Here is a 23,519-nt window from a genome sequence, read left to right on the forward strand (position 1 = left end):
CTATTTTATTTTTTATTTTTTTTATAAAGATGTTGAAAATTGAGATTCCAACTAAATTTATACATAAAAAATAGAAAAATTACATTTTGAAAGTAAATGTAAATCTAAAACGTCCCTTTAGAGAGGCCAATATCCATTAGAATTTGCGATTAGTGGCTTTCAGTAATGATCACGATGACAATTACATGAATGGATATAATCGTCTCCGAACAGTTAGAGAGATAGTGACTCATAAGCTATTTTTATCGGAATATTTGTGTCTTCTCAAACATAAAGTCCCTTCCTTCTGTGGAATAATATTATACCTTCAATCAACCCCCAGTATCCAGTCAAACTATGCCCATCCAATTCCTTAACAAAGATGCCTATAAAATTATCATCAACAATCTACATCCCCATGCAGTTACATTTTACACATCTACGTCATTAATTCTCAAACAAAACAAATTAGCATACAATTTCAAATTAATTAACTCTGGTAATCTCCTCCTCCTCCTATTCACCTTCCACTACTGCTTAACATGACGAGCTTCCCATGTGGATCATTCATGCTAGGTTACATATCTTCTGGTGAAGAATGAGATAAATAAACTAGACTTGCCATAGCCTCTTGCAGCCAATCCTCCTCATCATTCTTTAACTGCATGCATAACAGTAATCAAGGTTAGAACTAATTCATTATTTACTAGATTCTTGTTTCTTAATATCCATCTTAACAGTATATATATATATATATATATATAGATTGAAAGTTACCTGGAACTGGATTGAATCACCACCGTAGAAGTCTTCTTTGTGGTGATGATGATTCTCATGTTTTTTTGATGTCATGTCTTCATCACAAAGCTCATTGTTTCTTGCAAACCTTCCCCTAACTCTCACTCGCCTATCAGCTAACGTTTTCCGACAGGCGTACTGTGGAAATAGGTCAATGGAAAGTGAACTCCATATTCCAGATTATGCAGAAAAAAAAAAAAAGAGTCATGTATAAGTGTGTCTCTGTGTGAAAGAGAGAATATAAAAAGACCTTGATGGTTTTGTTAAAGTTTCTCTGATTTCTTTTCTTCAAATATCGGAGAATTCTTTCTTTCCTCTCTTCTTCTGAGTACCTTCCTACCTTTATGTTAGGCTCTTCAACTGCTTGCATTTGATTACCTTGAAGTCCCTGCCATCAATTTCAAAAACAACATTCAATAAAACGAAACCACGTATATTCATCACCAGGACCAAAATCTCTCCTTTATATGTCATGAAAGAACTTTTGAAATCTTTTCTGAAGCAGGTAGTGAAAACTTTGGCTGTTCTACCTTCAACTTTTGATGAAACTTTCACATACGAGACATCTCATAAAAGAAACACACTATGGCTTAAAAAAGGGTTTAAAACGAATTGATGATGGTCTAAGTAAGACCTTGGCATGCGCTATACACTATGAATGAAACAATAGGAGGAATCGAACAACAAAATTGAAGCATACCCAGTTTTCTCTTGCAGCATTAGGATATGCAGGAGGCTTAACATCCTCCACAAACCCACAACATTCTTCTCCAAACTCCCCAATATGAGGCTGGTATCTGCCGTTGAAGTTCTGAAACCCTCCATAAAAGCCCATTTTGCAGTCTGAAATGGCCAAGTTCGAAAGCCCCCCAACTTGGTCAGAAAAGGACGGCATCCAATTGGCACAAGCCATGGTTTCACAATCCAGTGACACAATATGATCAAGTGCACCATTATTGATATCAAGCACGGGAATCAAGCTATCTTGACCACCCCACATGGTGTTCTCCATAACTGAGGCGTTGCCACTGATGAGTGGGGTAGGGAACTCGGAAAGATCGTGAGTAGTGAACGTGTAGTTTGGATAGAACTGTGGGATTGAGGCCATGGAAGAGGGAGAGAGGGGCATAGAAAAGGAAATTTCTCTGTGTTGTGTGGTGCTGTGTTGTGTTTTTGTTTGGTCTTTCTTCTTTTGTGGCTTGAAATATATAGGGTATTGTGATAGTGCAAAAGAGTGGGTTGAAGCAAGTTGTTAAAGCAAGTGGACAAGACTATAATAGGGAATTAGGCAGCTAAGAATATGGATATCAAAACAAACTAATTAAACTGTATGTCTCTACTTTCTCTTGTGGAACTGTAAACGCGTAAACGTTGTGCTCATCACAACAAAGTCCTTTTTCTTTTCTTCATTTTCTCACCAAATAGAATATTTTTGGAGTACAAAACATTGGTATTGTGATCACCATTTTTCAAAATGTCTTGTTTAATTAATGGATCAATTTTTTTTTTGAATTATAATCATTATTAATTGGCTTATTGGAAGACTAGTACAATATTAGTTTTCTAATATATGTTGAATTAATATCCATTATTGAATGCTATGTACAATTTGTATATATAGTTTTTTTTGTTTTTGTTGTGTACTTGAAAAGGGAAATGCACTTTCAATAAGAAACCCTCTAATTTAGGATCATGCTCTCGGATTTCCGAAACGTGTAACCTGAGATCTTTAAAATCTCTGTATGTACTTACGTACTTTAATTTTCATCTCTCTTTTCATTTTCAATCATATTCTAAACCTGTCACGCTAAAATACCTTTTTCAAAGTTTGTAGGATTTCGGTCCATATGTTATAGGGTTAATATCTTATTATCTTTTAATGAACATAAAATGCTGTCACGGTCTTTCAATTTTCGTTTCTATTTGACCGAATATTGAACAAAAGGACGAAAAATCACACATTAATTAGTATTAAAAAAAATCGGATCAACAAGTTAATGGATTGGGTTATGTGTTTTTTAGGTTTGACAACGTTGTCGTTAAAACGTGACCGTAAGTTAAAGGAGAAAATTAATTAATTTTTTCCCATTTGGATAAGTTTAAAATTAAAATAGTAAACGAGTAAATTTATATAATATTTTCTTATTCATAAAAAATAAATAGGACATAAAAATTTACAATACACTATTTATAAAAAAAAAAATTGCCTTTTTGTAAGTATCTATCATGTTGAGCGATAATATTTCTTCTCCAAATCATGCAACACAAGGAAAGTAAATGGGTCTTGATGTTTTATGAGACATTAATTTGACGTTGGTTTAATCGACTTTTGTAACATTTGGTAGTGTGTCTTCTATACAATATGATCAAAATTCAGTAAAAATGAATCTATGATAATTTCAACAGAAACAATGTAAATATTAAGGTTGTATTTAAAGTGCTTCCGAATAGACACGGACAAGAATTAATGTTGGGCTAGGGTTCAAAGCATTCATGGGAGACCTTTTACCTACTTTGGTAAGAAAAAATTCCATCAATTATAACTCCAATTCAAGATACATTCTTCTATCCATAAATACATTAAAGTTATGTCGTAACAAAATTGTTTGTGATAGACTTGGTTCCAAATGTCTTTAGTTCATTTGAGCTTATCATTTGAGGTGATACATTTTGTCGATGTAAGAAGAAGAATATCATTTGCTTGATGGTTAAAGTTGGTCTTTTAAATTTAAAGTTAATGATTAAATATAATTTTTTTATTTATCAAAATATTTACCCTTTATCAACCTTTTTATTAATTATGAAGGGTAGAAATTTTGATAATAATAACAAAATGCTCCGACGTCCTAATAATTTCTTAATTTCTATGGTTAAACAAACAAATTTTATAATGTTTTTTCTTTATTTTTCATACGAAAAATGTTAGAAAGGCATAAATGTGCAATAGTACGATTCCTTGTCTGTTCACCCACCACTCAACTTGCTATTTCTTTTAGCAATACATCGTTTTATTTGTACCTCTTTTATCTCTCTCTCTCTCTCACACACACATGTTATATAATAAAAGAAGATGATTAACTCTTTTTATATGCGGAAACACGTATATGTCTAGTAATAGATAAAGGTAACAAATGGTGAGCTTTATAGTCAAAATGGAAAATTCTTATGTTAATAAAGTGCTTATTGGCTTAACCTATTAGCTAGCAGTCATATGAAGGGTAACTATCATAACCCCCCACACATCTCATGTAAATCTTTTTGGAAGTCAAGGATTCATATTTTAAAATAACATTTTCAATAAATTATTTTCATTTCTCTAGCTAATATTATGTCTTTTGTTTTTATTAAATTCGATGTAAAAAAACCATTTTCATAAACAAATTAAATTAAATAGGATATTTGAGAGATGTCTTAAACCCAATTAGATACATAAATATAAGTATTAGTATTGTAATTCGAAATGCTAGATATTACTTTCAAAGTCTTTGATTGAGTGATTTTGCAACATTTATGAGTATCCAATCAATGTTGAGATTCGAAGGAAGTGAAACATAATATATAATTCGTATACAATGATATTGTTGTCCAAGGTTAAAGCTAAAAAAGCATATTACATATTTATGCAAATAGAATAAAGTAGGAATTTAATTTTTGAAGCAAGTTATAGGCAAGGAGAAGAGGAATTTAAGGTGTGTAGAAGGAAAAGCTGAAGCGATCTGTAAAAGCAAATCGTAGAGGGCTTCATGTGCACACTATTCTTCCATACACTTCAAAACCTGTGCTTCTACAAGTACTTGGAAAGATTTATCCTAGTTATAGGGCAAGAATCTAACACATGGGTTTGTTAGATTTTTAGTAAACAAATCAAGTACAAGATATTTCTCTCTCTACCCAAAGTTTTCATCAAATACTTAAACTTGCCCTAATATACCCATCACATATAGAGAAACATAAGTACATTGACTTGAGGTTTGTAAACAGATCTACCCTTGGCAAGCAAAGAATTCTAGGTCACATATATGTAGGCCAAAGTGCCCCCATGATTGGATAGCCTCTTAATTTTGTACGATAATCAGACATATTCGTCTTCATTATATGTCTTCCAAGCTCTTCTTGTTTGCCATCAACACTAACTTTATCATTGCAAATGCAAGAAGATGAATGTACATAATTAATGTTGTACAAATTTGGTCTTCCTCTCTAGATATCATGATACATTTAAGACTTTTCGTCCAAGAAGTAATTTTGGTTCTCTATTTTACAACATTCACAATTTTGGTTTTTAGTTTTTAATTATATAAAAAAAATTGAGTAAAGTTATGAATAATTTTAAAAAAAATTGTATAAAATATTAAGGACCAAAGTTAGGGATAATTAACAATTATATTGGATATGAGAATAATAATATAAGAACTAATGACTAAAATAAAAGATGAAACGAAAAAGAAAAACAATATAGAAAATAATGTAATTTAACTAAAGAAAATTAGAATACACTTATGTGGGTTATGACTCACCTTTCCGTTTTTTTGGCATAATTAGGAGGTTACTTGCCACAATTAAATTGTAATCCAATGGAGGTTTCTTACTACAATTAATTGTCATCAAAGGGAGGTTAATTACCATTAATTGTATTTATTATTGTTGTCTCCTAGAACCATTATATATAGTGGTTTCCTTCGAGAGCAATGTAACACACAACAAACAGCAACATATACTTGCCTTCCTCTCTCTTTTTCCTATACTCTTTATTTCTTCTCTTGGGTGTAAGTGTTTAACCCATATAGAGATAATTTGTTTTGGGGCTATTTATCTATTAGCTTGAGAGGAATTCATTGTACTCCCAGTACCATTATAGTGGAAGTTTTGGCTCTCTCGCCAGTGGTTTTTTACCTCTATCCACCTAAAAATTTCTGGTATCATTCTCATTTTCCTTGTTACTTTAATTTCTCATAATCTTTGGTTGAAATTATCACGCTTCCGCACACGATATCCTTACAACTTCTCTCTTCACTTAAAGGAAAAAAAATATTATCTTTTGAAAATAGCACGACGTTATTTTTTTTTTTTTTACTTTAAACAACTTTAAAATGTTGTTTAAAGTAAAAAAGACCATTATCTTAATATTAGGCAACGATTTTACCATGATTTTTCACTCATGGAGTATGCAATTATGGTCATTGCTTGAATACAACACCTTTTTTTCTAAAAAGTGTTTTATACAATTGTTTCCTTAGATGAATGGGCATATTTTTCATCCAACATTTAGACAACACTTTATTTCATAATTTTAGGCAACACATTTTAGTCATTGCATGTTTCTTAGGCAACAACTGTTGTTGCTTTTACGTTTAGGGCATAGTTACTTTATTGTTGCCACTACAATTTGTAATAAGAGTGGACTTGTGACCGTACGTCTCAAAGACCAAAAAATTAACTTTAAAGATATATTTGTGTCGGTCTAACGTGAGTTAAAAAATGAACCCTTTATACGTGGAAACTAATTTTGTTGTTGTGACTAATAGAGTGGGCATAATCATTGCTAAGAGGGATGCTTTTTTTTTTCTTTTTTGATCGGCAATAAACTATTAATTTAAATCGGTTCACTTAATGGGTGATCCAGATAATAAAAGATAAAAGTTCCTTTCCACCTTCGTATCTAAAATTCACAGATTAATCATCTACTTCCTTTCCAATACTAATAACTATAACTGAAGAAAAAAACAAACAATGCACCAACATTAAATCGAGTACATACATACCAAGGGTTCAAGACACCATTCAGAGAATGAGAAACTCACTGACGGTATCTTTGAGTTGATCCAAGACCAAACCTTGACCTGTGCCAGAGAAAATACTTCAGTATGATCAACCACTCCTCCTTTAAACAAACAATTATTCTTGTGTCTCCAAATCTCACTGACCAAAACTATCCAAATATTACCCATAGTAAGATTAACTGAATTTGGTGCATCCAAAATTTTGAAGTGTTCAAAATGTGACCCGGGAACGATAAGATCTACCGAATTCATTCCTAACCAGTCATAACATATGTTCCAAATTAGCCAAGCTACCCTGCAATCGAAGAATAAATGTTTGTTGACTCCTCTGATAATCTGCATAAGCTGAAAAAATTACACTCAATATGTATCCCTCGTCTCACCAGATTTACCTTGGAGGCTACCTTGTTTTCAATCACCCTCCAAGCTGTGACATGAGCTGAAGGCAACGCTTTAATCCTCTAGAAAGATTTGTAAAATCTCGAATTTTCCTCTTCTCCTTCTCCCTTTAATAGCCCGTAAGCAGACTTAACTGAAAACATTGTTGTCTCACTATCCTTCCAGACCCATTTATCCCCTATCTCCGACTCAATCCTCCTATTAGTAATTGTTTCTAAGAGCTGACTTACTTGATCCTCCTCCCAAGCGAACAAACCCCTTCTCCACCTTAAATTCCACTCCCATACCTCATTAGCTTTTTGATCCACATTCACTTATTTTTGCTTCCTTAAGAACAAATAAAGAGAATAACCTTGGGAATCTACTTTTCAAATCACCAGATGTTACTCTATTATCTGACCAGAAAAAAATGTCTTTCCCATTTCCAACCTCCCAATTAACATAATCTTCAAACTTCCTTCCCCACTTTTCTGAACTCCACACCTTCATCAAATCTCTCTACCACAAAGAAACTTTGTTATTATCATTCTGAAGTCCCTTTAGGCCTCTCCATCCACTGTACTTAGAATCGATTACCTCCCTCCATAACCCTCCTTCATCCGAGTTCAGACGCCATATCTATTTTCCAAGTAATGCTAGATTAAAAATTCTAACATTAATAATTCCTAGCCCTCCCGCGTCCTTGGAATTGCAAATCTTATCCCAAGCAATCTATGCAATCTTCCTCCCTTCTGACCCCCAACCCCATAGAAAATTCCTCTGTAAACTCACGCTAATAGAGTGGGTTGAGCCCTTGCTAAATGGAAGCTAATAGTGTGGGCTAATTCATCACTAAGTTAAACATTTATAATAATTTTTGTGTTTCGAAAGGGTGTAGCTACACCATATAAAAAAGTCTAGATTGAGTTAGGCCCTCACCAAGCCCTCGCTAAGTTGGAGCATCGGTCTAGCTCCCACATACTACGAGTGAAAAAAAAAACTTGTTTGTATAGGTATAATGCTAGAGTTGTTTACCTGGTTACACATTTCCAAAGAATAATTTTGCGTAATGCAAATAATAAACATTAAAAGAACATAATTGGTCTTATAACAAGCATTCACTACAAGAAAAACCATAAATAGTGACCGAAAAATCAACCACTAAATGATCGAAATCGATCATTGTTTTAATTAGTGATTGATTTAGTGACCAACCAAAATCGGTCACTAAAGTCGTGGTTACTAATGCATAGTGATTCATTTAGTGGTCGAAAACTATGAATGGTTTAGTGACTAAAAGCTATGACTGATTTAGTGACAAAAAAACTGTGACTCAATGTGTGACTGAAATTTGTGACTAAATTTGTAACTGAATCAGTGATTGAAGTTGTAACCAAAATTAATGATTGAAATAATGACCGATTTTAAAATCTTGATTTCATCACTAAATCAGTCACTAATTTTGTGTTATTTTGAATTTTGATTTCTTTTTTCAAACAAATATAAACTTGATAGATGTTTTGTACAATAAAATTTTATCAAAATAACATTAATTTTACATAAATATATTTTTAAGTATTACAAGAATCCAAACACACACACACAAGCATCCAAAATAGTTGATAGTTGATAGTGTTGTTACATAATTCAGATGCAATGCAAACAGTCTAATTGCAATTGGCAGTATTGAAACTTTGAAGTTCAATTACTTCAATTTCAATGATAACATCTTTGAATGAAATTTAATCCTTAATCCAAATATGATTGGAAAGTTCAAATTGAAAACCATTTTCAATTTGGAAAGGAAAAATCAATGTGAAAACTACATATATAGGTAAAAACCATATGAAAATTGAAATTATCCAACATAAGAAGTAGTAATCGAAGTTTTAAAAAAAGTACGAATAAAATATGTATATTGCATAAAAGGGAGAAAAAATGTTCCATTTCACAAATATAGTGTTTCCCGAAGCATTATAGTGAGTGGACAATGGGATGTAAATATGAGAATATGGATGAATTGAAGTAAATAAAAATATAAAGCACAAAGTGCTACTCAACCTGTTTATTGAAACTCTTAGTAGTTGAAAACAATGAGCAACTAATTTAACTTACACTGTAAGTGGTCAACAAGGAAAGGGGTGATCATCAAAGTCTTCAACATAGTGGGGATGGACATGACTAGTACCTGTTGAATGTCACCAACATGTCGTTCCATCATCATAACTAATTGTTGTCGCATCAACTTCACTTTGTCCTCCAACTGTGCAGTCTTTTCATTATCCTACTTTGCTCTTTTAGTTGCTTTTAGGGTTTGTTGTCTAAGTCGTTCGTTCTCAGCTACTTTCTCATCACGCTCAATAGTAGAAGCAAATATAGATGGTTCAGTGAGAGATGACAAACCATGGTGAAAGTTAGCACCCAATCTCCACAGTGTCATAAACTCTACATCTATTATTCCCTTCAACAACATCTTTCCAGCATTAAAGCTTTGTTGTTGCATTTATGAAGGGACATCAAAAGTTCATTCTTGCAAACTCTCTAATTGCATCGTCCTCAATCGCTCATGGTAGGTTTCCTACATTAGTAGTGAAAGTTTCAAATGTTAGTAATTTACATTAATATAAATGAAATAACAAATTTAAAACATTAACTTATATAAGTCTCTCGGGAATGACCATTTATCCAATCAACTTTTTCTTTGGTGTGAATGGTGAGGAATAATTCATCTGGTTGAATAGGTAGTCCATATTTACGTTCCTAAGAAATGTTTTCCAGTTTCAAAGAATTTATGTCTTACACATCTTAATTTATACTATTATTTAAACTAAAGCTTGGTCCTAAAAGATATTGACTTGGTCTTGTTGAAGCCAACTGAGTTTCAGTCTTCTTGTACTGCTTTGATCAAGGCTCTAGTATTCTTTCATGGTGTGGAGGTCTTCTTTGATATGCTATATACATTCCTTCCTCCTAGATTTATCATTTTTATTGGTCCTACAAAAGATAGACAAAAGCTTAATTAGGTCTATTTATGCTAATAAGTCTCTGAACAAAGCTCTAGGTATTTATCCTTATTATTCTCTAGATGTTGTGGTTGGATAGTTTCCATTAGATGGATTATCAAATAAGAATAAAATTGAATTGGTTGACCTACTATGGGATGTAAATATGGAGTTGTGGTGGAATGAGGTGATGACATAGCAATGTGATGGAATGGTAACATGAATGGGCATTGAATAAAGCTAGGATGTTATACAACATGTTTCCCAACAAGGATACGAGATACCAAAGTAGTGGATAACAAAGATGATCGATCAAATGGGAGTTGGTCACCTCCACGTTCATGTCTTCTTCCTCGGTTATCTTGCACATACATCACCCTGTCTTCCTGGATATCTTTGTTTGTAAGACTTCCTCCAAGATTTCTTGTTTCTTTTTTCTTATTTCACTGTTAATGTGCTTTAAGAGAACTCGAGAAATCATCAATGGTAATTTCTTCCAAATTTATTGACTCCTCAATTGAACATACAACCTTTTTAAGGTTATCAATAAACCGAAGAATTTTCTCCACAACCCTTGCATTTGTGAGAGTTTCTTCATTGTGTTTGAGTTGATTGGCTAATGTTTGCACACGAGTAATGTAACTAGATACATCTTTTGAATCCTTCATCTTCCTGACCTCCAACTCACCTCCTAGAGTTTGAAGACATATTTGTTTAGCTCGGACGACACCCTTGAACACCACTTCCAAAATGTCCTAGGCTTCCCCTTTGAAGTTGATGCACCAACAATTGGTATCTAATTAGCTACCAAGGTTTTAACTACTAATTATTTAGATTCTAAATTTGGTAGCAAAAACCGTGGTTGCTAATTAGATACCAATTTAGAAACCATTTAACAATAATAGAAACTAATTTAGAAACCAAAAAATAGTTTCTAAAGTAGTTTATATTATTGTTAAATAGTTTCTAAATTGGTATCTAATTAGCAACCAATGTTTTATCTACCAATTATTTAGTTTCTAAATTTAGTCTCTAAAACCTTGGTTGCTAATTAGAGACCAATTTAACAATAATAGAAAATAATAAAAACTAATTTAGAAACCAATTTTTGTTTTAGTTTTCAAAATGGTCTCTAATTTAGTTACTATTGTAACTAATTATTTTGGTCTCTAAAAATTGATTTCTATTTCATCATTTTCTTGTAGTGTAAGGACAAAATCTAAGAAAATGAACTAAAAATGCGACAACATGATTTATTTCTTTTAGTCTTAAAATCCAAATTTTATTATCCAAGTATATATTGAAGCTCTTAAAGGGAAGACTTTACTAATAAGAATTAGCTCAAAATAATATTTAAAGAAAAAAAAGCATAAATAAAATAGTAAATACTAGTCAAAATATATTATCATTAAATATCAACTAATTAATTTAGAGATTAAAAGTTTAATTATTATATTAACTAATTTAAATACTATTTTACAAACAAAAAATATTAATATTTAAAGTAATTTTTTTTTAATAAAAATTTATAATATAATTTATAAATTGATATTCAACCTTAACTATCAAAGTTTTAACTATTTATTACTTTATATTTTAAATTAGTCTTTAATTAAACTAGTCCCAATTTTATTATTTTAAAAACTAATAAATTAGTTTCTAAAATTAATTTTTCTTGTAATGATAAGGAAATACATAAATTTATTCTAAAATTACAGCATTAATACAATTTACACTAAAACACCTATTTTCAATGAAAAATAAATATCTATATTAAAAAACATAAGCATTTAGAAGATGCAATTAGTCTATAAAAATATAAACAAATCAAGACTTATCAAATTTGTTTATTGGTAGAATATTTATCGAGTTAATTCATAACATCTTTATTCAAACATGAGTTTGGAGGGGGTGTGATGTTAGAAAACTTAGTGACCTAATTGATGGATGCAACATACAATATAACAAATCAATAATTTTCAGTATTATTTCTTGTATAATTAAGAAACATATCACACTACAAGAAAAACATGATCTTTCGTAGGCCAAAATATGAGTAAAAATCGACGTTTAAAAGTTGAATTTACGGCGGTCAACTATTCGACGAAAAACTCATGAAGGCAAACTAACATTTTCGTCGCCTAGCGCATGCGATGCACATTACGTGGGCCAAGTCGACAAAAAACAGACGAAAATGTCATCGTTTAGGCTGACGTGAAAGGACGCAATATTGTCGGCTTATGCAAAGGTCAAACTAACGCAAATGTATAAAATCGCCTATGCGTTAGTTTGGTCGATGAGCTAGAAAAAAAATTGTCATTAGATTTTGCGTTGGTCTAGCCCACGTAAAGACCGACGCATAAATTAATTAACATAAAAAAAATAAAAACTTGTGTGGGCTTGACTGACCTATAAATGGCAACAAAAAAAAGTCTTTATTTTTGTCCTAGCCATTTTACCCTATAAGATAACAAATACCAAACCAATCAAATTCCAAAATTGAATGTAATAAATTTTTATTATTCAGACCACATTCACAATAAAAAAATCATTCAAATAGTTAAACAAAAATCATTCAGTGATATTCTGTCAATTATTAAACTCAAACTTTAATTCTCATTTCAACGGTATTCTGTCAATTATTAAACTCAAATTTTAATTCTCATTCTCATTACAGAACAACATTAATAACATTCCATATTAATAGTCCATACAGATTTAAAAAGTTTGAGGTAATCTGTTCAAAAATACGTACATATTGAATTAAAATACATTCACAGAGCAACAAAACAGCAAAGCAATAGAGCAACCGAACAATATAGCAACGGAGCAATATAATTAATAAAAAAATCATGAAATTTTAAAACTTTACCTCCGGCATTAGAGCAGTGACGGTTTAGGAGTGGAAGTTGACCGTCGTGGAGTAGGAGGTGAAGTTGACTGTCGTGGAGCTCAACAGTGATGGTGAGGTTGGAGCTAAAATGAAGAATGAGAAAAAAAAACTTAGAGCGGGAGCACAAATGGAGAAGAAAAAGAAAATGAAGACCAAAATAGTAGAAGAAAAGACAACTGGTGAACAATGTCAGACCAGTGACGTCGACACGGTGCAGAGGAGTGGAGACGACAACAATAACAAACAGTGAAGTGGAGCAACGACACGGTGTAGTGGAGTGGAGACGGTGACGGTAACAACAACTAACAATGGAGTGAAGCGCAAACGACGACAACGACAAACAGTGGAGTGGAGCGGCAACTAGAGGCAAAGTGTGTAAGGGAGGCAAAATGCGAAAGTAAATTTTTTGATTTGGAGAAAAGTAACCTAAGTGAGGCAGCGTGAAAATTTTAGTTTAAATAGGATAGACTATGCGTCAGCTAAGTCCGACGCATACGTTTTATAAAAACTTTATTTTAATTTTATTTAAAACTGAATTAAAACTTTAAAAAATGAATAAATATTAAAAAATTTAATTCAATTTATAAAAGAATATTTTAATTTATACAACAAATAAATTAATTTAATGTTTACAAAAAATCATTTAATTTATACAACAAGAAACTTTTTTTAATTTATATAAAACAATTTAATTTAATTTATACAAAAAAAATTAATTTAATTTATACAAAAAAAAATAATTTAATTTATACAAAAAAAATATTCATTTCATTTATACAACCAAAAGTTAATTTAATTTATACAACATAAAATTTATTTAATTTATACAACAAAAAATTAATTTAATTATACAACAAAAAATATTTTAATTTATAAAAAACAACATTAATTTAACTATAGAAAAAAAATATTTTATATTATAAAAAATATGTTAATTTATACAAAAAAATAATAATTTAATTATACAAAAAAAAATATTTTATGTTATTAAAAAAAATATTTTAATTTATACAAAAAACATTAATTTAATTTATACAAAAAAAATATTTTAATTTATACAAAAAAATTAATTTAATTTATACAAAAAAAGTAATTTAATTTATACAAAAAAAACTTAATTTAATTTATACGACAAAAAATTAATTTAATTTATAAAATAACAAATTAATTTAATTTATACAACAAAAATAAATATATAATTAAATGAAACTTGTGTTTGGAAAACCATTTACCTTTACAAGTGTTTTTTCTATCTACTATTATCTAAAAAAGAATCAATTTATTAATATCTTGACGAAACCAAAAAAAATAACTCTTAAGGTGTGATATTGAAAAAAATGTTCCCTTTTAGATCAAACAATTCCATCAAATTAAGTATAATTTGTATGTGTCATAGCATCTACTACCACGAATATCAATGAACCCTATTATTGAAATTGCTCATGACACCTCTTTTAGCTTTTATAATCGAGTTCTTAGTTCAACTTTTACCTTACTAACTACAATAAAAAAAACAAGTACATATCCTCCACCCAAAATGACAATGTGCTAGGGTTATGAACTTATAATCCAAAATCTAATAATAAACTCTATTCCATGATTCTAAATTCATTTTATACCGGACCCAATTGAAATAGAGTTATATATATTACATTTATTAAGAACTAAGTCTACTAAAATTACTATGTCAAAGACCTATTATTCATGCAATGAGAATTGTTTTACATAGTACAACATTTATGTTCTTTAATACGAGGTCAATGAATTTGTTCTTTAGTGCATTGGAAAACTGTATTAACACACTTATGGAATATTGCACATGTGTCATCTTATGACTCAAAATTTACTATATTATTATGTGTTTCAGTCGGAAAACATCAATTTCTTTTGAAGATCATATTCAATAACTAGTAGCAATTTAAGAATTAAGAATAAGTTACTTACTCACACACTTAGTCTTAATATGTTTGTATCATATACATTCTCGATAAATCTTTAAGATGATCTTATGCTTCATTTATGAGAAGTGACATCTTTTAAATCACAATGCAATGGATATCAAAGCAAAACAACAGTTCATTCATCCATTACACAGATATGACATTCAAATTTATTTAAGTTATCAATCAAAAGTTTTATCTCACTTTTTATTTCTTAAGTTTACTTTTAGATTTTAAGATAAAATTGATTCTCTATTTTTAAATAAATTCATTATATTTTACATTAATTAATTACTTCATGTTAAATTTATATTCCTTAATTTATGTATATGTTATCTAATATTTACAAAATTTAAATCCATATTTTTTTTACTAAATTATTATTTTCTACATTTTCCAATTCTTTATAAACTTTTTAAGATAATTTCTTAAAATAATTTTAAAATTAAACACTTAATCAATTTAATAAATTTAATTTTTAACTAACTTATATCAAAATTTAAATATTTATTATAATATTATAAATTAAATAAATTTAAAATAATCTTTAAAAAATTAAAATAAATTTTCTTTTACTCAGTTATTATTTTTCTACATTTTTCAATTCTTTCTAAACTTTCTAAGATAATTTCTTTAAATAATTTTAAAATCAAAATCTTAATTAATTTAATAAATTTAATTTAACTAACTTATATCAAAATTATAAAAATTAAAAAATTTAATATAGTATTAAAAAAATTAAATTTAAAATAAATACAATAAATAATTAAAAATTAAAATATTTGTTGCAAAAAGTAGCGTCGAGACTGACGTACATAAATTAAGTGTCGGTCGTAAAATAAAATTATATTTTTTTCAAAATTTGTTTGTGCGTCGAATAGCCTATGAAAAACTATTTTAGGTCGATTTTTACATGAATTTGGTCGGTAGGAAACGTGTTCACACTAGTGGCCGCAAGTATCCGGAAGTGTGCATGTTTACTTGTAGTATATTCACAAATAAATATTGATTAAAGTTGGATATGAATCAATATGAGGACCATCAGGTATTTAATTTAATGCTTTGAGACAATTAAATCTATACAACAAGTAAGAAAGATTACACAATTAGAAAAATGAAAGGAAACTAAAAAAAATCCATTTCGGCCTCGAAAGATGGGTCACAGGGTGTTGGGCTGGACTCGAAAACTCCATTTTGGTGGCGAAAGACATTGGCACTTACTGAGAATTTTAAAAGCAACCTTTATGAACATTAATTTCATAAGAATCAATATTATTCGAAGGACTACATATAAAGCACGCATATAATAGATAAGCTTAGATTACTTTATTTCTCTTCTCCCTCTTTTTTTCTGTACTAATATTCTATATTACTGAGCCATCATTTCAGATATATGAGACCCCATAACCAGGATTCAGGGAACTTACACAAAAAGAGAATTTTCTTTGTGTTCATTCCACCCCTGTTACTCAAACGTATTTTGATTTTGGAACCCATGTAACACACACTTACCTTATATTATTATATACCATAAATAAATCAAATGGGAATTTCTTGCTACACAAGTTGGAAGAAGAAAGAATTGAATATAAAAGCTTCTTCCTTAACCAAAGTTTGCCTAATGGGATGAACCCACCAACCAATGGAGCAATTAATAAACAGGAAAGTGCAGTGTAGTTTTTCAGAGACATGGATTGTTTCTGTACAGATTCTGTTTTGGTTAACTTTCTCTCTTTTCTATACCGTACCGATTCTATTAAAGCTAGTGTGTGTGAAGGAATAATAATGCAGAACTATCAAACGCCTTTTTAGTTGCACGAATATTGTTACATTTCAAATAGATCAAAACATAATAATTGTTCAACGTTATAAGAAAACAGATCTGTGATATTTTTAACATGTCTAGATTTAACAAAGATTTTATTTTATGTATATCAAATACATCTCTAGACTAAACAATTTTAAAATTTATTTAAGTGATTATATTATTTTTCTAATTTCCGTATGTCTCTGTTTATAGTACTTATTTATATATTTTAAGGTATTTTTAAATTTGTAATTTTTGTCAAAGAAATGTTAGGTTATTTTTTTCATCATATAAGATTACTATTTTTCTCAAAAATCTATCTATGTAGTTATATGTTTGTTTGTATATCTCTATATCGATATGAATGTCTATTTATCTAATTGTTTATTTTTTTCTATTCGTTAGTTGATCTATCTATTTGTCTATTTATCTGCTTGTTTATCAATCTATTTTTCTATTTATTTGTTTATCTGTTATCTATGTACGTGTGTGCACGTCTATGTGTATGAGTTAAATATATTTTTCATCTTGAAACTATTTTTGAAATTTGGGTTTCATCTCTAAACTAAACTATATACCTATTTCAATTATTTTAGATTTTTTTCTGAAATTTATGTTTTCTCGAAGATAATTGATTAATCAAATATTTAATTGATTAAATATGTTCTTATTTGTTTGATATTTTTCATTTCTTTCAAGCACATGCTATATTACACAATCCTATTGGTATATCTTATTACGAAGTGGACTTTAAGCCTAACTCAATCCCATAAAACCGGCTCATAGGGTTGAGGTTTGCACCCACTTATATACAATGAAAGGCTCTAATCTTTAGTCGATGTGGGATCTCCAACACACCCCCCTCACGCCGAGACTACCAACTCGTGCGTGAGACTATATATTATGGGTGGTCCGATAGCGGGTGGCACGATAGGCCCAACACAAACACTTGCTAGGATATGCTCGAAATGGCTCTGATATCATATTACGAAGTGGACTTTAAGCCTAACTCAATCCCATAAAACCGGCTCATAGGGTTGAGGTTTGCACCCACTTATATACAATAAAAGGCTCTAATCTCTAATCGATGTGGGATCTCCAACACACCCCCCTCACGCCGAGAGTGATAGATAGAAGCTCGTGCGTGGGACTATATATTATGGGTGGTCAAGACGATTACAAAAAGTGCAGACTTTTCTAGTAAAAGGAAACTTTGAGGTTTTAACATTACCAGAAGGAAAACCCACTTTACGAAAACAAACAGCCTCAGTATGACCATATTTACCACAAAAATTGCATGTAATAGTGTGACTACTATTAAGACTATGAAGACTAGGGTTTTCATTAAACATTGCCTAAAATATTTTTAAAACCAATCAAGATTTTGAAAGAGAACAGAAAAAAAAAAAAAAACCAAAACAACAAAGAGGGAAATAAAAATCAGAGAGAAGCGCAGCAGAACTCTTCATTTGAAGAGCTCTGATACCATATTACGAAGTGGACTTTAAGCCTAACTCAACCCTATAAAACCGGCTCATAGGGTTCCCACTTATATACAATGAAAAGCTCTAATCACTAGTCGATGTGGGATCTCCATCACACCCCCCTCACGCCGAGACTGCCAACTCGTGCGTGGGACTATATATTATGGGTGGTCCGATAGCGGCCCGATAGCGGGTGGCACGATAGGCCCAACACAAACAATCGCTAGGATAGGTTCGAAATGGCTCTGATACCATATTACGAAGTGGACTTTAAGCCTAACTCAACCCCATAAAACCGGCTCATAGGGTTGAGGTTTGCACCCACTTATATACAATGAAAGGCTCTAATCTCTAGTCGATGTGGGATCTCCAACATATCTTTTTGATAATTTCCCTGGGGAGATTTATACATGTGTGCTAGATAATGATTAAATCTTCACTCTTGGCTATTTTTAATTTGTATTTACGTGGGGGAGCATGGTCAAGGAGGAGTTACATAGAAAGGGAAATTCCTTGTTTTTGTGTACATGTGTGATGTGAAGACTTGAATGAAAGCTCTTAGCATCATCTCCAGCTTACAAGTATGGATCATGATTCAAATGCAGGTCATCATAAAAAAATGGAAGATTGTTGGACTTGAAGTGTGTCTCAAGCATCATGTCAATGTGTTTTGATGATGATTATGATCGAAGATGAAGATGCTGAAAATGTCTTATGAAGTTTTTCTTTCGTTGAATTTGTTTCCTTCACACAAGGTATTCACAAGGTTATAATAAGCACACAACCATATTAAAATGAGTTTTAAAAAGTGAACAATTATTTTAAAATATTTTATGGTCTTCTAAATCGATTGTATTTTTTAATAATCCATTAACTTGTTCTTGATGAGGTTTAGAATGGAATAATCGATTATATCTTTTTCTGAAGTTTCTGGGAAGTTTCCTAGGGGTTCTAATGCCTCTTCCATAGCACTTGTGCCTAAAGTAAATGACCCGGTAAATTTGGAACAATATAAACTTATCTCTCTAGTTGGGGCAATGTACAAAATAATATCTAAGTTGTTCACTAATAGAATAAAAAAAATGTCACCCAAAGTTATAGATAAATCTCAAACTGCTTTTTTAAATGATAGGGGTTTGCTAGATAGTATTTTGGTGGCAAATGAAGTGGTTTGAGGAACTAAGAATGGAGAATAACAAAGGAAGTATTGTCAAGGAAGACTACGAAAAAGCTTATGACTCGATGGGGTGTGATTTTATGCACTATATGATGAAAAGATTAGGTTTTAATGAAAAAAAGGCTTAATTGGATGAGAGGATGTATGAAGTCGTTGTCGTTTCTATTATGGTTAATGGAAGTCCAGCTGGGGAGTTTAAACCAACTAGGGAGCTTAGACAACGTGACCTATTAAAATCCTTTTTGTTCTTAATTGTGGTTGAAGGTTTAGCCATCTTAGTTAGACAAGAAACAAAGCTTAACTTGTTGCATGGGGTCAAAATAGGAACTGATCAAATACATACAAACACCCTACAATTTGCGGATGATACGTTGTTTTTTTGTGAGGCTAATAAACATAATGTTTTCACTATTAAGATCATTCTTAGGTGCTTTGAGTTAGCTTCAGGTCTTCGAGTGAACTTTCACAAATCAAAGATTCTATAGGAGTGGATAGCGGGCAATGAGACTATTTTTCAAAAATTCTTAACTTCAACCATATGAATATTTTGTTTAACTATTTGGGATTACAAGAAGGGGGAATCCAAGGCAGGAATTATTTTGGGAAGAGGTTATTGGAAAATTCCGAAAGAAACTTGCAAAATGGAGAGGTAAGCTTTTATCCTTTGTCGGTAGAATTTGTTTAATTAAGTTTGTGTTCACCTCCATTCCTCTTTTCTATTTGTCTTTATTCAAAGTACTTAGATCTGTGTATTTTGCTCTCACTAAGATCGAAAGGAATTTTTTATGGGGATGGGGAGTGAAAGCAAAAAGATAGCTTGGATCAAATGGAAAAAACTCTATAGGCCTAAATCTGAGGGAGGGTTGGGGATCAAGATATTAGCACTTTCAATAATGCTCTACTAGCAAAATGGAAGTGGATATTTAAGGTTGAATCGACAGGAGAATGCAGAGAAATTTTGATGTCTTACGAGAGTTCAAATGGCCAAATTCATCAAAGGAGATCTAATAAACAGTCTTGCTGGTGGAGGGACCTGTGCAGAGTGTACGGGGATGGGGACACTAATAATTGGTTTGAGAAGAAAATGTTGTGGAGGGTGGGTTCGGGGAATAGGATTAAATTTTGGGAGGATAAAGGGGTAGGAGAGGCACTCCTTAAAGAAATGTTTAAGAGATTATATTCCATTTTGAATGATAAAGATAAAAGAATACAATAACTAGATGAGTGGAACACCATGGGGTGGAAATGGAGACTGGGATGGAGGAAGGAAAGGTTTGAGTGGGAAAAGGTACTTCTTAACCAATTGACTAATGAAATTAGTTTGGTTCAATTACATAGGAATTATCATGACTGTTGGAAATGGAAATATGAAGAGGATGGTCAATATTCTATTGAATTTGCATATGCAATGTTGCACAATAGTAGAAACTTTGAGGAATGTCCCATCCTGGAGTTTTTTTGGGCTGTTAAGGCACCTCCAAATACCCAAAATTTGGTGAGGTCCCAACAAGGGATAATTTGGTGAGGAGAGGAATTAATCTAAACTCAATTGAATGCTTTTTATGTACAGAGCAGGAGGAAACGGTCCAACACCTTTTGTTTACATGCAAAATTTCTCATGTTGTTTGGAACATTTGTTGTAGTTGGGTGGGTATCAAGCTTGTTCAACACCATGACCTTAAGTCCCATTTCCAACAGTTTTATCTCCTCCAATGCAATTCAAAGCAAAATAAGGTATGGAAGAGTGTGTGGATTGTGTGTATATGGATCATCTGGGACCGTAGGAATAAGGTGGTGTGTAAACAAGGTAAGGTAGACATTAAGGAAATCTTCCATATGTCACAATTGAACGCGTGAACTAGTATGAAAAGTAGATCATCTTCTGTTTTGTTCTCCCTATCAGATTGGATTATATGCCTCATTTAGTGTTTGAAATATGTGAAATGAATCTCTCTGTCTTTGGTTGTGTTATTGTATTGTTTTCATATTTGTTTCGATATTATGCCTGATTTTGTGCTTCATATCTGTAAATGAATTTGCAGTAGCAGATTTATTCTTTGTTGTCTAGTATGAGATTTGTGTATAATATTAAACATTTTTTTGAACTTATTTGTAGCTTGGTTCTTTTCTCTTTTCATACCCTGGCCAAACCAAGGAAAGGTTCTTTTTTTTTTGCAAATTCTCTTGGTGAAGTATTATGAAGGAGCTGGTAAAAGGAAGACTACAACTGGCGTGGAGACTTTTGGAAAGTTATTCGGCATGGTTACGATGTCATCTTGGAGGTTTATGAAGCAACTCACACATGTAAATTTGTATCTGTTGTGGAGTTTGCTTTCTGGAGAACACAATGCATGCTGGTTACCAACCCAAGCATGCTTTGGATTCAGTTGGTGAGGTTAGTGCATTGATGTTGCCAGCACTTTTGGGCCTTGAGCTGTCGCACTTTTGCAACTATGTATTTGTTTTGGTGCACTAGGTATGAAACAATTGAACGCGTGAACTAGTATGAAAAATAGATCATCTTCTGTTTTGTTCTCCCTATCAAATTGGATTATATGCCTCATTTAGTATTTGAAATATGTGAAATGAATCTCTCTGTCTTTGGTTGTGTTATTGTATTGTTTTCATATTTGTTTGGATATTATGCCTGATTTTGTGCTTCATATCTGTAAATGAATTTGCAGTAGTAGGTTTATTCTTTGTTGTCTGGTATGAGGTTTGTGTATAATATTAAACATTTTTTTAAACTTATTCGTAGCTTGGTTCTTTTCTCTTTTCATACCCTGGCCAAACCAAGGAAAGGTTCTTTTTTTTTTGCAAATTCTCTTGGTGAAGTATTATGAAGGAACTGGTAAAAGGAAGACTACAACTGGCGTGAAGACTTTTGGAAAGTTATAAGGCATGGTTACGATGTCATCTTGGAGGTATATGAAGCAACTCACACATGGAAATTTGTATCTGTTGTAGAGTTTGCTTTCTGGAGAACACAATGCATGCTGGTTACCAACCCAAGCATGCTTTGGATTCAGTTGGTGAGGTTAGTGGATTGATGTTGCCAGCACTTTTGGGCCTTGAGCTGTCGCACTTTTGCAACTATGTATTTGTTTTGGTGCATTAGGAATACATAGCAGATTGAAGCGTAGTATTTCTTGGGTGTTGGCTACTATGGTTGCAAAACTACCAAGGAATCTAAGTATTCTAGAAAACTTGTGGTTTTCTTCTTTTTTGTTATTTGTTGCATCATTATGTGATGTTTTGGGATTCTAGTTAGTTTTTTATGTTTAACCATTTCATTCACAGGTTGTATAGCATGTACATATATTTTTCAGATGGTATGTTGTTGGGTTGTAACGTGTTCTGGCTTAGAGGCATCTAGTCTCTTTTGTGTATATGGATTGGGGCATTCCTTAATTGTCCCATTTTATTTAATGTAATTAGTTCATTGTAGAAAAAAAGACATACCCTTTTTTTTAATCAATTAAACCAGAGAGTTGGGAAACCATGTCTAAATATTATAATTGTTTAACATTTTTCATAATCACTTAAATTTGTTTTTTTGCACTTATTACAATCTAGAAATAATCAATTAACATGTGTCATAATCGATTAAAACAGAAAGCATCGTAACTCTTTTTCAAAATTTAACTAAGCATAATCAATTGACTCCTTGAATAATTGACTAAATCAATTAAACTCTCTATTGAACAAGTATCAGGTGGTGCACAAAGTTTGTACACCATACCCTCCCTATACTAATGGGCAGGCTGAAATCTCCAACATAGAAATAAAGAGAAATTTGGAGAAACTGGTAAATCCTAACAGGAAAAACTGCAGTTCTCATCTAGATTATGCTTTTTGGGCTCATAGAATTGTTTACAATTCACCTAATGGGATATGTTCCTTTAAAGTTGCCTTTGGATAGGCTTTCCACATTCCTATGGAAATGGAACACAGAGCATACTAGGAAGTAAAAGCTTGCAATCTGGATATACAAAAAAAAAAAAAAAAACTACAACTATAAGAACTTGATGAGATTCATCTAGAGACCTATTAAAACTCTAATTTCTATAATGAGAAAACTAAACAATTTCATGATCATTGCATTGCTAGGAAACAATTTGTTGTAGACCATAAAGTTTTATTGTTTAATTCTACATAAAAGCTTATGTCTGGTAAGTTGTGCTCACGTTGGATTCGACCCTTTTTGGTTACTCATGTTTATCCATATGGTTTTGTGGAATTACTCAATCAGACCTCCAACAAGTCATTCCAAGTCAATGG

At 31.4% G+C, this 23,519-nt stretch overlaps 1 protein-coding gene across 1 annotated transcript; it reads right to left on the reverse strand.

The window, feature by feature from the left end:
* Nucleotides 1–253: 253 nt before the first annotated feature.
* On the reverse strand, nt 254–1,968 carry LOC137836228 (zinc finger protein CONSTANS-LIKE 4). Its single transcript, XM_068645069.1, has 4 exons — nt 1,478–1,968; nt 1,028–1,165; nt 757–915; nt 254–640 (listed from the first exon to the last, which is right to left on the reverse strand). The coding sequence occupies exons 1-4, from the start codon at nt 1,904–1,906 to the stop codon at nt 557–559; spliced, it is 810 nt and encodes a 269-aa protein (XP_068501170.1). The 5' UTR covers nt 1,907–1,968; the 3' UTR covers nt 254–556.
* Between the last annotated feature and the right edge of the window lie 21,551 nt (nt 1,969–23,519).

This window comes from Phaseolus vulgaris, chromosome 5 (assembly GCF_000499845.2).
Source record: "Phaseolus vulgaris cultivar G19833 chromosome 5, P. vulgaris v2.0, whole genome shotgun sequence".
Classification (NCBI taxonomy): domain Eukaryota; kingdom Viridiplantae; phylum Streptophyta; class Magnoliopsida; order Fabales; family Fabaceae; genus Phaseolus; species Phaseolus vulgaris.

What these genes read in the sequence shown, in the direction of transcription:
- LOC137836228 (XM_068645069.1), bottom strand. Translation starts at nt 1,906, where the DNA reads ATGCCCCTCTCTCCCTCTTCCATGGCCTCAATCCCACAGTTCTATCCA. An exon ending in ATGCTGCAAGAGAAAACTGG is followed by an intron (nt 1,166 to 1,477) that starts GTATGCTTCAAT and finishes AATTGATGGCAG; the next exon opens with GGACTTCAAGGTAATCAAAT. An exon ending in ACTTTAACAAAACCATCAAG is followed by an intron (nt 916 to 1,027) that starts GTCTTTTTATAT and finishes CTATTTCCACAG; the next exon opens with TACGCCTGTCGGAAAACGTT.